Source organism: Aegilops tauschii, chromosome 4 (assembly GCF_002575655.3).
Source record: "Aegilops tauschii subsp. strangulata cultivar AL8/78 chromosome 4, Aet v6.0, whole genome shotgun sequence".
NCBI classification, from domain to species: Eukaryota; Viridiplantae; Streptophyta; class Magnoliopsida; order Poales; family Poaceae; genus Aegilops; species Aegilops tauschii.
Window position 1 is genome coordinate 63451572 of NC_053038.3, and position 15448 is coordinate 63467019.

General features: G+C 49.3%; 1 protein-coding gene across 1 annotated transcript; it reads left to right on the forward strand.

The window, feature by feature from the left end:
- Positions 1-1333: 1333 nt before the first annotated feature.
- Positions 1334-5515, forward strand: LOC141021196 (uncharacterized). Its single transcript, XM_073496285.1, has 2 exons — positions 1334-1597; positions 1885-5515. The coding sequence occupies exon 2, from the start codon at positions 2504-2506 to the stop codon at positions 3959-3961; it is 1458 nt and encodes a 485-aa protein (XP_073352386.1). The 5' UTR covers positions 1334-1597; positions 1885-2503; the 3' UTR covers positions 3962-5515.
- The last annotated feature ends 9933 nt before the right edge of the window (positions 5516-15448 follow it).

The following is a 15448-nucleotide window of genomic DNA, read 5'->3' on the forward strand; positions in this document are numbered from 1 at the left end:
GCTAGCATTGTTTAGCCAAAGTAAAGCTTTGTGCTCATTCACATGCAAAGTAGGTCCGTGAACAAGCAAGAGTGGCAGGATTGGCATCAAAAGTTAAAATCCCTGGTCCATACCAAATGGCTAAGGTTACCAAGCAAGGTTAGTTTAACTCTTGCGTTAGATCCAAACGCTCCCTTGGCATTTATTTTGATAGATAATCTGAGACATTTGCTCTTTTTCCTTTTTCACGTTTGCTTCATTAGCTAGCATTGTTAGTTAGGCTCTTTGTTTTTGATATAGCTCGTCACTCATGCTAAATGGTATGGTTAGTTATGTACTTTTGTCCATGTCTCGCAAAAAAGGTTCTCTTGTCCATACCAAATGGCTAAGGTTGCCAAGCAAGGCTTTTGCCTTAGATCCAAACGCTCTCTTGGCATTTATTCCAACAGATAATTCAAAACATTTGCTCTTTTTACCTTTTCACGTTTGGTTCATTAGCTAGCATTGTTAGTTAGTTAGGTTCTGTTGTCCATACTAAATGGCTAACCTTGCCAGGTAAGGCTGGTTCAACCCTTTGCCTTAAATCCAAATGCTCTCTTTGTATTTTCTATGATGCTCAATTAGCCGGTAGGAAAAGTGAGGAAAAAGGGAAGAAAAAAGAGAATAAACAACAAAGAAAAGGAAGTGAGAGATCTAGAGAGAGATGAACATGCTTTTTAGCAGTAGGGTGGTTCATTAGCTAGCATTTCTACTTTGTTAGTTAGGTTTTGTTGTCCATACCAAATGGCTAACCTTGCCAAGGAAGGCTAGTTTAGCTTTTCCCTTAGATCCAAATGCTCCCTTAGCATTTATTTCGGTAGATAATTCAAGACATTTGCTCCTTTTTCCTTTTTCAAGTTTGGTTCATTAGCTAGCATTGTTAGTTAGGTTCTTTGTTTTTTTATATAGCTCATCACTCATGCTGAATGGTATTGTTAGTTAGGTGCTCTTGTTCATGTGTTGCAAAAAGTTCTGTTGTCCCACTACTAGAAAAAGGGCTATAGATGAAATGGCCACTAATGGCGCACCAGACATGTGGTGCGCCACTACTATATAGCAGTGGCGCACCATGTGCTGGTGCACCATTAGTGTGAAAGACACTAATGGCGCACCAGACACACGGTGCGCCACTAGTAACAAAAAAATTTATTTTTATTTTTCCAAACATACTAATGGCGCACCAGGGCACAGTGCGCCATTAGTATTTTTTTGTTGCAAAACTACTAATGGCGCACCAGGGTATAGTGCGTCATTACTAGTTTAAACTAGTAATGGCGCACTGTGCCCTGGTGCGCCATTAGTGTATATATTTTTTATTTTTTTCCAAAACTACTAATGGCGCACCACCAGCAGGTGCGCCATTAGTAACCAGGGTTACTAATGGCACATTTGTAGGTGGCACGCCATTAGTAACCTGGGACCAGCTAGATATTTTGGACAGCCACACCTACCCACTCACTTTCCCCACTTCATTCTCTCCACCTCCTCCTCCAAGCTTGTCTCGGCTGCCTCCTCCTCCTCACCTCATTTGCACCATAGATTCATCCAATTAAGTGGTTAAATTACCTTTTTTTGATAGGTAAGTAAGGGGGAAGCTATCTTTATGTTGTTCTCCCTCCAACAACGTGCACATGCACTTTTTATGGCCTAGCTAGATCTATGTATGTTTGTGGTGTTGCATATATGTTTGTGTTTGCAGGTACCAGTATTTGAAACGCGATAGTTGCCAATATTTTGCCGGAATGTTGATTCATTTCCATTTCGGCGAGAATTTTGGCACTATGCATTCTTTTTGGTCCTATTTTTAGGAAAAGTCATGCCAAATTTTTTCTTGGTTCTAAAATATCGTTTTGCTCTACCCCGCAGGCGACCATGGTCCGCACGATGACCGAAGGCATCATGAATAGGTTTTTGAGCTCCGCGAAGGCCGAGATGCTTCAAAAGAACGAGACAGAGATAAGATGTCCGTGTCGAAGATGCAAGCTGAAGAGCCTAATTGCGGACCCGGATTCCGGGCAGGTGCGGGACCACCTGCTCTTGCGTGGTTTCATGGATGGCTATCGGTGGCAAGGTGATGAAGATGACTATGAAGTCGTCCATGGGGGCCGGGCAAGAAATGAGGAAGGGCAGCAAGACAACCACCGCGGCTCGGGCGGGCGAGAAGACGAAGAATCTCCAGGACATGATCACGACGGTGATGCTGTACAGTCATCATGTAGAAGATGCCGGACATGATGATGAGGAAGATGCCGGAGCAGGCGAAGGGCATGATCATGAAGATGAAGATGCCGGCGGAGCAGACGACGATGGACCATCGATGGGCTGGGTGCAGGACCCTCATATTCAAGAGCTGCTTCTCAAGTAGACGGATAACGCAAGAGCTGCCGCCCGAGAGAAATCCAAGCTGGATCAACTGGAGATAGACGCGGTTACTCCATTGTATGAAGGATGCAGGCCCGAGGATACCCGCCTGAAAGTAACGCTCATGGCTCTGGAGATGAAGGTAAAACACAAAATGACCGACGCATGCTTCGACGAGAACATGTCATTCTGGCACGAACGTCTTCCCAAGGGGAACAAGTGCCCGACAAGTTTCGAGGAGGCGAAGAAAATCGTGTGTCCTCTGGATTTACCGCACGTGAAATACCATGTGTGCATGAAGAATTGCATCATTTATCGGGACGAGCACGCGGAGTCTACCATATGTCCGGTGTGCGGCGTCACTCGATACAAGAAGAGGAAGAAAGCTCCTCGAAAAGTGGTGTGGTACTTTCCGATCACTCCTCGTCTGCAGCGGTATTTCGCTGACCCTAAGGTAGCAAAGCTCCTGCGTTGGCACGCGGATAGGGACGAGAAGAAGCGAGAAGATGACGCAAATGATCCAGAGATAAATAAAAAAGACAAGATGCTGAGTCACCCTAAGGATGGGAGCCAGTGGCAAGCGTTGAACTTCGAACACCCAGAATTTGGGAAGGATCCAAGGAACATCGTGCTGGGCGCGAGCACCGATGGAGTCAATCCGTTTGGCAGCCAGAGAAGCACACATAGCACCTGGCCTGTGTTTGTGTGGATGTACAACCTTCCCCCCTGGTTGTGCATGAAGAGGAAGTACATTCACATGAGTATGCTAATTGAAGGGCCGAAACAACCAGGGAACGACATCAATCTGTATCTGGGGCTGCTGAAAGAGGAGCTAGACACGCTGTGGAAAACGCCAGCCAATACGTGGGACGCCGCAGAGAAAGAATATTTCCCTATGAGAGCCGCACTGCTCATGACGGTGCACGACTATCTCGGTTACAGATATCTCGCGGGGCAGGTGGTCCACGGATTTTCTGGATGCGTCAGGTGCATGGATGACACAACGTATCGCCAGCTAGATAGAGATCCCGGGTCTTCGAAAACCGTGTTCATGGGACATCAAAGGTGGCTTTGCGACGATGACCCGTGGAGGAAACGCAAGGATCTGTTCGATGGTGAAACCGAACCCCGAAGACGCCCGCGTACGAGGAGCGGCGAGGAAATAGACGAGCTGTTGAAAAATTGGAAAGATTGCCCACTGCCGGGAAAGAAGCAAAAGGCGCCAGAGCCGGGAAAGAAGCGAAAGGCGCCAGAGCCGCTGCTGAAGGTATGGAAAACGAGGTCTGTTTTCTGGGACTTGCCGTATTGGAAGATCCACCGTGTGCCTCGCAGCCTTGATGTCATGCATATCATGAAGAACGTGTGCGAGAGTCTGCTTGGTACCCTGCTCAACATGCCAGAGAGGACCAAAGATGGGCCGAAAGCAAGGGCAGACTTGAAATCAATGGGCATCAGGGAGGAGCTTCACGCTAATGATGATGATGATGATGAGGCGAAGCAGGACATGGAAAGTCGTCGCAAAGGCAAAAAGGCCAAGAAGACCGGAAATGACTACCCTCCCGCGTGCTTCACTCTAAGTTAGGAGGAGATCGATCAGTTTTTCACCTGCCTCGTAGGAGTAAAACTTCCTTACGGTTACGCGGGGAAGATAAGCAGATACCTAGACCCAGCGAAGCAGAAGTTCAGTAGGATGAATTCTCATGACTATCACGTGCTGATGACGCAGATACTTACAGTTGCAATCCGTGGGATCATGGACGCGCACGTCCGTGAAACGCTATTTGGCCTATGCAACTTTTTCGACGCCATCTCTCGGAAGTCGGTTGGCGTGAGGCAACTCAGAAGGCTACAGGAAGAGATCGTGGTGATACTATGCAAGCTTGAGATGTACTTCCCGCACGCATTCTTCGACGTTATGGTGCATCTGCTGGTCCATATCGTGGAGGATATCATCCAACTCGGGCCAACGTTCCTGCACAGCATGATGTCATTCGAAAGGATGAATGGTGTCATCAAAGGATACGTTCGCAACATGGCACGTCCAGAGGGAAGCATAGCCAGGGGCTTTCTGACCGAAGAGTGTATCTCCTACTGCACGAATTATCTAGGCATCGAGAACCCCGTTGGTCTGCCCGTCAACAGGCACCTTGGCAGGCTCGCTGGATGGGGTCACCGTGAGGGTCGCCGTGAAATGCATGTCGACTTCGAGGGTCGACTCGCCGACTTTGAAAGAGCAAACCTAGTCGCGCTACAACACATAGACGTGGTCGATCCTTGGGTGGTAGAGCACAAAACCTTTATTGAGAAGTCGTACAATGACCGAGGCCAACAAAGGACAGACGGAGATATAATCAAAGAGCACAACTCATGTTTCACGCGTTGGTTCAAGCAGAAGCTTCTGTCGTACCCTTTACATGAGGATTCTTCCGTGGAAGAACAACTCATATTCGCCTTGTCATAGGGCGCCGAGCACAACCTATGACATATGAGGCGTACGATATCAACGGCTACACATTCTACACCGAGGACAAGGACATGAAGAGTGATGGTTATCAGAACTCCGGGGTAACGATGGAATCCTACACCGGTAACAACAAGGACAGATACTACGAAAGGATCGAGGAGATCTGGGAGCTGAGCTACGCTGGAGAGAAGGTACCGATGTTCCGTGTCAGATGGGCCAAGAGCGTCATAAAAGAAGACCGGTATTTCACCACCATGGTTATACCCGAAGCCAAATCCAAGACCGCAAGCGCGAACGTCACCGCGAAAAATGAGCCATGGGTACTGGCTTCCCAAGTGGACCAATGCTTCTTCATTACCGACCCGTCAAAGCCCAGTCGTGTTGTCGTGAGGAGAGGCAAAAGGAAGATCATCAGAATGGATGGAGTCGCCAATGAGCAAGACTTCGACAAGTACGGCGACCCGAAGATGGAACATGACGACGACGATGAAGTATCAGCATACACCACAAGAAGAAGCAGGACCACCCTACCTAAAGGACGTCCGTTCAAGAGAAGAACTCCATTTACGAAAAATAAGGGCAAGAAGATTGTGAACAGATAGCTAGCTAAGATCGATTGTATTTAAATTGTAGCCTTCATTTCTCGATTGTATTTCATGGGCACTTTTTGAACTCATGAATATTTTTAAATTTCATGGACACTCGATCTCGATCCCCCTCCATCTCGATCGCTATCCCACCTCGCCAGATCCGGTCCCCCTCGCCGCCGAGCACCCCCGCACCCTCTCCCCCGCTCCACCGGCCGCCGCCGCCGACCCCCCGCACCCTCCCCCGCTCCACCGCCGCCGCCGACCCACCGCACCCTCCCCCGCTCCACCGCCGCCGACGACCCACCGCACCCTCCCCGGCCTGCTCCACCATCACAAATGAATGCAACTAAAATTAAAAAAAAACAAATTTGATTATATTTTCAAATAACAAATTTGATGATATTTTCAAATAATAAATTTGATGATATTTTTTCATATTCATAAATATTTTCAAATAACAAATTTGATGATATTTTTTAAAAAATTATTACTATTTTTATAAAAATTATTACTGTTTCATATTCATATTCATTTTCTAAAAAATTATTAGATGCAACAAAAAATAAAAAAAAATTACTTATGGCGCACCTCTGGCTGATGCGCCATTGCTATATAAAAAAAAAGATTACTAATGGCGCACCTCTGGCTGGTGCGCCATTGCTATATAAAAAAAGATTAATAATGGCACACCGATCGTGGGTGCGCCATTGCTATCTAAAAAACATACTAATGGCGCACCGCTGCGGGATGCGCCATTAGTAAGCTTCCCCCCTAGCTAATTCCTCCCTCTCCCTCGCCAGATCCCCTTCGTCCCTCTCCCTCGCCAGATCCACCCGCGCGCTGCCCCGACCCACGACGCCGCTGCCCCGACCCCCGCCGGACTCCACCCCCGCCGCCCCCGCGCCCCCCACCACTACAGCTCCCCCGCGCCGCCGCCCCCACGCCCCCCACCACTGCAGCTCCCCCGCGCCCCGAGCCGAAGGAGGAGGACCAGGAGGAGGACGAGGAGGAGGAGGAGACGACGACTGCCTCTACCTCAGCTCAGCCAGGCCACGCGACGCTGAGCTAGGCGCCTCTGCTTCGACTGTTGGAGTTAGGCGCCTCTGCTTCAACCGGATCGGGATCGTCTTCAACCTTCGGTCGCTGGCGATCTTCCTCAATTTGGGCATCCCCTGCTGCTCCTAGTCACTCGCCGGGCCTCCGTGTGCCTCTGCGGTGAGCCCCTCTGCCGATTCCCCGCCTTTCCCCTTCGAATCCCTCGGCGTAGAAGTCCCACGGGCTAGGCCGTCGCGGCGGAGCTTCGCTCTCCACTTTCCTAGCTGCGCTCCCACGGGCCCTGGCCGCATCCGTTCGCGCCCCTGCGGCACCCCCCCCCCCCCCGCGCACGCGTGCCCGCGCCTGCCTGGGCCACGCCCTGCCTCGCCCTGGAACATGCTCTCCGTGCCCGCATCCGCCCGGCCGCCCGTGCGTGTCCGCGTCCCACTGTTGGTCCTGCCGCGTGCGCCCCTGCTGTGCACCATAGCCTCATCCCGCTGTTGTTGCTGCACTGCTGCCACTGCAACTCTGCTGCTGTTGCCCTCAAACCAGCATCATAGACCAGTTGCCACCGTGCCTGTATGATAGCTGCATCGACTTCATCCAGTATGTAGAATGGTGATTGCGTGAAATTGTGAATGGCAAACAGCAATGCCAGTGCAGCAACAGTCTTCCCACCAGATAACTGTTTCATATCCCTAAAGCACTGATTTTTTGTGTGTGGGTGATATCCCTAGTATGTGGCATAGCTCTGTACTTGATTGATTCCATGTAGAAATGGATCATCTTCATTTTCTAGATTTAAATACGATGTTCCTCTGAGTGGGTGCGTGTGACCTTTTTGTTGACTGCTTGTAGATTTTGTCTATGCCTTTAGATATTATGATCAAAGGCTTCCATGAACAGCTCATACCTTCTTGGCTTGACAGAGTTATACTTGATAGATGAAGTATGTGTGTATTCAGATGCTTTGTGTAATGGTACCTGTTATATCTGACCACTGTTACAGTGTTCTCAAGTATAACAACATAGTGGGATCATTTGTCAACATAGTGGGATCATTTTGCAGATTCCAGCAAACAACATAGTGGGATCATTTGTCAAGGCCAGCATCAGAGTGCTAATTTACAGGTATAAATAGATAAAAGATTCAGAGAGTAGCTCTTTTCTTACCAGCATCATGAAGGTTGGGAATATCTTTGTAGAAAACTAAAAGATTAGGAAACTGAATCTAAGGACCAGGGCTAAACCTTTGTACTTTACTGTCTTTAACATGGAATAAAATACCTGAACTGAATTTGTGGGGCCTCTAAAATTCTGGAAAAAATTAAACTCAAGATTCTGGTGTTTAACCTTGTTGTGTTGCTTCTAGAAATAATATAAAAGCTGTGAAAAAGAAATCTGTGGAGTTGGCACTTTACATAAGGTCGTAGATCATTTTACATTGCTGGCTTTAACATGATACCAATTGGCACCTGAACCTTTCTTTTGGAGAGTTCTCTGAACTTCAATGAAGCATAAAGTAGAATGCAAAGCTTGTCTTGAGGCTCATCTTTGAGACAGGTTATCTGTGTCGGTTGTCGGAGCCTTGGAGGTTACTGCTGAGAGCTGTCACAGCAGTGCGTGGCGTCAGTGATGGCCAAGCTGCTAGTTCAACTACTGGCCAACTAGTGGCCCTTGTTATCAAAGTAGTCTTGCCACATGTTCATAGTAATCTCCAACCATATTAGCAGTACTGAATAAAACTTGTCTTCTTTTATGGGAATGGTTGATTACCTTGATTATACTTACTGGATGGTTTATTTATAGTTCTTAAAATATGAAAATGAAAATTATTTGTATCCCTCGTTGAAGGTATTTGACTCTATAAATCATACTGATGTTGACTCTATAATCATACTGATACTGATGTTAAAGCTATTTCTAGCAAAACCTGAAATGCTAGATGGATTGATTTTTCTGAGCTGTTTGTGCTCCCTGCATCTTTCAGCTCTCATTTTTAGTGGTGTTGTTGAATTATATGCTCTTATTGGACATGTTTTACGTGTTGAGCCATCAATTGCTAGTTTGCTGGGTTTTGTCTCCGACCATCGTGTCGTGATGATTTTGCAGGTACCCCGAGAGGCCCTTAAGTTTGCCGGAATGTCGATTAACTTCCGTTCCAGCAAATTCGGGTACTCCATATGTCCTATTTTGCAAAGGTCATGCTGAAATTTTCCGTGAATTTTAGCATGACTTTGCTAAAAATAGGACATATGGGGTACTTGCGACTAATGCATGGGTCGGGGTATCTTAGTACTTAATTAAGTAGGATCAACTGCCTCTTGTGTTATACATATAGAAGTGTGATATGTTTACTGTCTCTTGGTGTTTGTCCTTAATTAAGTAGGGTATATTATTAGAAGATACCCATATATATCAGTCAACCTAGGGTGCCTCGGCATCGATAAACCCTAAATGATGAAAACTTAACTTAGCATTTAGGGTGCCTCGGCGTCGACAAACCCTAAATGATAAAACCTTGGCTTTTAGGGTGCCTCGGGGTCGATGAGAACCTAAATGATGTACGCTTAGGCTTTTAGGGTGCCTCGGCGTCGACAAACCCTAAATGATAAAAGCTTGGCTTTTAGGATGCCTCGGTGTCGACAAACCCTAAATGATGAGACCATGATCTTGTTCCTTGACAATAACCAACTTTTTTACCAAACTTTTTTCCTATTTAGAGCGAAACATGGCCCACAACGATGAGGCCGGCGGTTCGGGCGGCAAGCAATTCTGGGAGCTGTCCCAGGAGCTGGAGGAAGAAACTCACCGCTATGAGGACGCCGCGGAAGACACCGATCCTGACTACACAACCCCTAGTGGCGTCGGGGATGACACCACTGATGGTGCCGCCGAGGATGCCACCACTGATGATGGCGGCGCACGCACAGATGGCAGCCAACTGAAGAGGCAACGGAAGGACTGGCGCCCGAGCGTGCTCGGCACCGTCAAGGAGGAATTTACTGAAGTGAACTCCGACGGGCATCCAACGGCGCCCAAAGAATTAGTCAAGGGGTACTCGGTTCAGCTCGGGTGCATTCTCCAGAGCACCGTCCCGATCAACACCGAGAACCTAAGGCATAAGGACCGAGGGAATTTGCGCAGCCTCCTCTTCACGAAGCTGCACGAACGATACAAGTTCCCCGATGACTTTGCAAACACACGCCTCTCAGGGAATAAAGTGAACAGTGCCGCCCTCACGAGGATGAGCACGGCCCTGTCTACTTGGAGAAGCACGGTGAAGGAAATGATTGAAAAAGGTGATAGTTATGAGAAGATCAAGGCGAAATATCCTTTGATCAGCGAAGATGACTACAAGGAGTTCAAGATCAAGTGCGAGAGCAGCGCAACCTCCGAATCAAGTCAGTGGGGGAAAGAAATGCGGCAGTTGAACTTAGGGGTCCACCAACTCGGTCCCGGCGGTTACAGAGTGGCGGAGCCTATATGGGACAAGGAGGACGCGGAGCGTGCCGAGCAAGGCCTACCGCCCCGCTTCGAGAAATAGCGTGACAAGCAGACCAGGAACTTTGTCAGGGCCCGGTACAAGGAGGACCCGGTAACAAAGGAGCTTACCACGGATCCGAAGACCAGGGCGCTTGAGCTTGTTCTGGTAAGGAATACACCCCCGCGTAATTAGCTCCATATGGTTGCATTCTAATTAATGAAGCCAAATTTCTAAATGGTTCACATTCCTTCCGCAGGAGGCTGAAAGCAGTAGCGCGGGGTCGTCTCAGAGCTCCCCTTTCGACACCCCTTTAAATAGGGCGTTGAACGTAATGAAAAACAAGGATAAGCTCAGTAAGCCATCGTCAGCTGGTCGTGTGGCCGGCAAAGGCTTGTCCACAAAATGGTCGTCATACTATACCGCTGGTGGGCGAAAGGAGAAAAAGACCAGCTCGGAAAGCCAGTCGCGCGAGGTTCAAGAACTCAAGGCACAAGTGGCGCGGATTCCGGAGATTGTCCAAGAGCAAGTGCAACAACAACTGGGAGCGACGCTCACCACCATGGTGCCTACCTTGATTCAGGGGCTGACGACGTGGATTGCGGGCGGCCAACAGGGGCCTCCCCCGGTTCCCAGCTTCACGGCCAGCAACTCGCACAACGCGCAGGCGGCGCCATTGGTGTCTCCGGCGGAGGCGGTATTCGTGTCTCCGGCGCCGGCACGGGCATTGGAGCTTAATGCACCCGGGTGTACGCCGGCCGGCACCTCTCCAGCAAGCGGCCCCTCCGTCAGTTGCACGCCCGCCGTTGGCGGTGCCTCGACATTAGCCGAGCTCGACGGCATCACGGTAACTAAGCCTCTCGGCCGTTGACTTCATCTCCTTGCCTTTCACTGGGCATCCCTGACACCCTACATGTTTTCGCAGGGCGCCGCCGACGTTCCTTGCACTCTCCTGCTCTTCGTGGGCGGCGAGTTGGTCGATGTCGCCAAGGGCAGAATCGTTCAACCGGGCAACCGCGTGTTCCACGGTAATCCGATGCCACCCACCTTGTATAGGGTTGAACTAGTTCGGGTGCTGCCAGGCTGCGACGAGTTGTTACCTCCGATTCGACCCGCTGGGGCCAACGAAGATGATGTGATGACCCTCAGCGCCTGCGTAAGCTGGCCCCTGCTTTGGCCGAAGAGCCAGATTCGTTTGGGGGCGGGGGACACCACCCCACAGACAAGATCGCCAGTCGTGCCAGCGCCAAGCCATGGCAAGAACGCCGCAACGCTACCGAACATGCCGGACATCCCTATGGCACAGGATCCGGACATGCATATGGCACAGGATCCGGACGACGACGACAACGACGACGGTACATTTACCAACGTCGATAAGTACTTTGCCGAACATGGGTACGGTGACGAGTTCTGCAGGCCTCCTTCTCAAGAACCCAACCCTGAAAAAGACGACCGCGATCTAGCTGGTACGGCGGAGAAACCCAATTGCAACAGGCATCGTCTGGCGTTCAGTTCTCAGGAGACGCCTCCAGCTGCCGCCTTCACCGAGCCTCAGATAGCTGAGGTGTGAAATATTATCAGCCCCAACACGCTCAAGAAGGCGGTCTGTGAGCAGAACTCGATCCCATTACAGCAGATCAAGAAGAAGGGGCGGAAACGAAAGACTAACAAGGGCGCCGGTGCGAGCCAGCCGGCACCGAGTACGATCCGTGCTCAGGACGGGCCACCTTCACCTAAGGATATCTCGAGGAGGGTGCATGTGGCGGGTAGGGCGATGCTACCGACAAATATGCTCAATGCTGCAACCGGTGCTATGCGGAGTCTGCATGACAGTGTTCTTTCTTTGGAGAAGCGGCGTCTTAGAGAGAATGATGTGGCATACCCGGTTTTCGTGGCCAAGGTGCCAGAGGGCAAGGGCTTTGTGGATAGCGCCGTCGGGGGTACGATCGTCCTGCGGTTTGATGACATCTTTGCTATGTTTAACCTTCATCCGCTGCACTACACCTTCGTTCGGCTGTTTTCGCTGAGTATGGAGATGCGGATCATTAGAGACAAGACCCCGAACATTGTGATAGTCGACCCCTTCTACATGCGTGCCAAGATCTTGGCCAGCGCTGGGGACCGGCAAGTCGCGAGTTCACACCTCGAAGGCGTCATTCTGGCAAACCCAGATAAGGATAACTTCCTCGTGCCTTACTTTCCCGAGTAAGTCATCCCCTAACCACCCCGTAACATATGATTTCTTAGATTTCGATCGTTCTTTTTTTTCTAACATTCCATGTTCTGTGCAGTGACACACATTGCACACTCATCCTCTTAAGCCCGAAATATTCCATGGCCACGTATTTCGACCCGGACCGTGACTCCAAGATAGACTACACAAATATCAAGAAAGTTCTTGATGATGCTCTCCCCGGCTACGCCGCATCTGGAGGCACCTTTAAGAGGCCAGTTCGTAGGTACGGCAGGCACGTGTTCACCCACAATACGACGTTCCCCTACGTCAAGCAGCCGCCTGGCGGTCAGAAGGATGCCTACTACGCCCTCCATCACATGCGGGCGATCGTACAGGACCATAATCACCTTCTGCTACCAAATAATCTCAAAAATTGGGCCGCAAGCTTCGCGGCAATCCAGGACGCGGACATCCGACAATAATTCTTTCGCATCCAGTCCGAGTTTGCAGAAATCATCCATCAAGATGTCCTTCGTACCTCGGGGCAGTTCTACCTCAAATATCAACCGTCCAACAGTGAGATAGACACAACGCTACAAATGCAGGCTGACAACGCCCGCGACTTCATGACCATCACGAAAGACGGCGGCTTCATCCACGCTCCGGTCCCATGAGTCGAGTCGAAAGTAGTGATGCTATGTGTAGTTCTGAAACATCGATTAGCTCATGTTGTAATTAAACTTTAATGAACTTGTATGTCTCTTTGGTTTGGACAGTCATTCAACTTAGATGTAATCGATGCTATTTATTAGTAGGACCATGAATCGTGCTATTAATGTCTTGCTTTTCTCTTCCGATCCTTTTGTTGCATACTTATATATTGCTTATGTATTGTCTGTTGTTTGGCTAGTGCATAGAGATGCCGTCGTATGTTGTGTACAAGGGTAAGGTTCCCGGAGTCAACGACGACTGGGAGGAGTGTCGGAGACAGGTTCACCGTTTCAGCGGTAACAGTTACAAAGGGTACACCACTAGGGCGGAGGCGGAATCTAGATACGCGCGCTATCTAGAGGGAGAGAGGAGGGAGCGTTGGAGGAACCGGATGAAGACCAGTTTCATCGCGATGATGCTCATCGTGATGACCGCAGCTCTCTTCTATGTGATGGTAGTTTAGATGATCGATATCGACTTGTAATGTGAAGACAAACTCGCTACTCGCGGTCTCGAGACTTGTAATGTTCTATCTTTGTTCGGTCTTTTGAATTCGGAGACTAATATGATGAATTGTATTCGGAGACTAATCTTCTATTGTATTCGATGAATCTGCTGTTGCTGTGTGGTGCTGTCTATATTCTGTCCAATAATATATTTTGTAACCTGTGCAAATATCAGAAAAGAAAAAAAATCCTTAATATTCATACTAATGGCGCATCACCCCAATGTGCGCCATTAGTATGCCAAAGGATACTAATGGCGCATCACCCCACAGTGCGCCATTAGTATGGCAAAACACATGTGTAAATATCGCCCCCTGGGAGGCACACTAATGGCGCATGTTGGTCTATACTAATGGCGCAAGGCGTGATGCGCCATTAGTATACCACCAGTGGTGCGCCATTAGTATTTAATACTAGTGGCGCACCAGTAGTGCGCCATTAGTAGGCAAAACTGGTGCGCCACTAGTAGGCCTTTTCCTAGTAGTGTCCATGCCAAATGGCTATCGTTGCCAAGCAAGGCTAGTTTAGCTCTTGCCTTAGATCCAATAGCTCCCTTGGAATTTATTCTGATAGATAACTCAAAACGTTTACTCTTTTTACTTCTTCACGTTTGATTCATTAGCTAGCATTTCTACTTTGTTAGTTAGGTTCCGTTGTCCATACCAAATGGCTAACCTTATCAAGCAAGGCTAGTTTAGCCTTTGCCTTAGATCCAAACGCTCTCTTGGCATATATTCCGATAGATAATTGGAGACATTTGCTCTTTTTGCATTTTACGTTTGGTTCATTAGCTAGCATTGTTAGTTAGTTTTTTTTAATTAGGTTCTATTGTCCATACCAAATGGCTAACCTTGCCAGGTAAGGCTGGTTCAACCCTGTGCCTTAAATCCAAATGCCCTCTTGGTATTTTCGATGAGCCTCAGTTGGCCTCTAGGAAAAGTGAGGGAAAAGGGAAGAAAAAGAGAGAAGAAACAACAAAAGAAAAGGAAGCGAGAGATCTAGAGATGGATGAGCATGCTTTTTAGCAGTAGGGTGGCGATGAGACGGATAGATTCGGGTCACGCGGTACGTAGTACGCATACACCGACCGCTGCACTGCACTGCACCACCACCCGTCGTCGTCGTTCGTTGCCGTCACCCGCGGCCACTTTCATCTTCCCCTTTCCCCTTGTCCTGTTCCGTTGTTGTTTTCCTCCCCGTGTGCGTGCTGTGCGTGCCTTTTCCGTTCGCAAAAGAAAGAGAGAGAAGAAGTGACGATCCAAAGACTGTTAAGAAAAAGCTGGACGATCCAAAGATAGATTGTTAGGGAGGAAGAAAAAGATTGTTAAGAGACGAACACGCAGGCCGCCTCTCGAACCGCAGAGCCGCAACGCCTCTTGTCCGCCCGCCTAACCCACGCGGGCGCGTACGCTGGTGTGCACGGCGGGATCCCGCTTTCTGTTGGGCGTGGATAGATGTTCCGTTCCGGGGCTGGTGCTGGTGCTGCACCGCGTGCGCCCACGGTTTTATTTTCTTTTCTCATGTCGTGGATCGGCACGGCACGCGTCCTCGTCACTGCCGTCGCTCTCGCGGCCACCTCGGCTACTTGTTTTCCCCCTGCTTGCTTCCATCCCTGTCGTTGTTGCTCCAGCTGCTTTCGTGTGTTTTCTTATCAGGGAAAGGAAGCGAATTGTTAAAACATTTGGCGACAGGGAGACCGTGCGCTCCCACGGCACCGCTCCGACGGACGGACGGGCGGCCGGGAGCCAACCCAACCGGCTTTGTCCAGCCGTGCACTGCTTGATGATTAAACTATTTGGGGGAGGCGATTAGGCTTTATTAGTAGTCACTAGTCACCTGGTCACCTGGTACCCCATTTTAATCCCCAGTCCACGTCATAAGCCTCGCCATCTGTAGCTAGCTGACATGAACTACTCCTACTCACTGGGTTTTTTCAATGAGGCCGCCGAGGCCGAGGCCCAAGCAAAGGGCCCATACAAAAACCTCCTGAAATTCAAGTTTATTTCAGACTCATGTAAAAACAAAGCTTCAATTTCTTCGCTCAGATTTGAGAAACCCTTGATAGATGTGCCGTGTCACCATTAATCCTCGACGTTCCTC

Excerpts from the sequence above, each read along its gene's own strand:
- LOC141021196 (XM_073496285.1), top strand. The coding sequence starts at position 2,504 with ATGGCTCTGGAGATGAAGGTAAAACACAAAATGACCGACGCATGCTTC.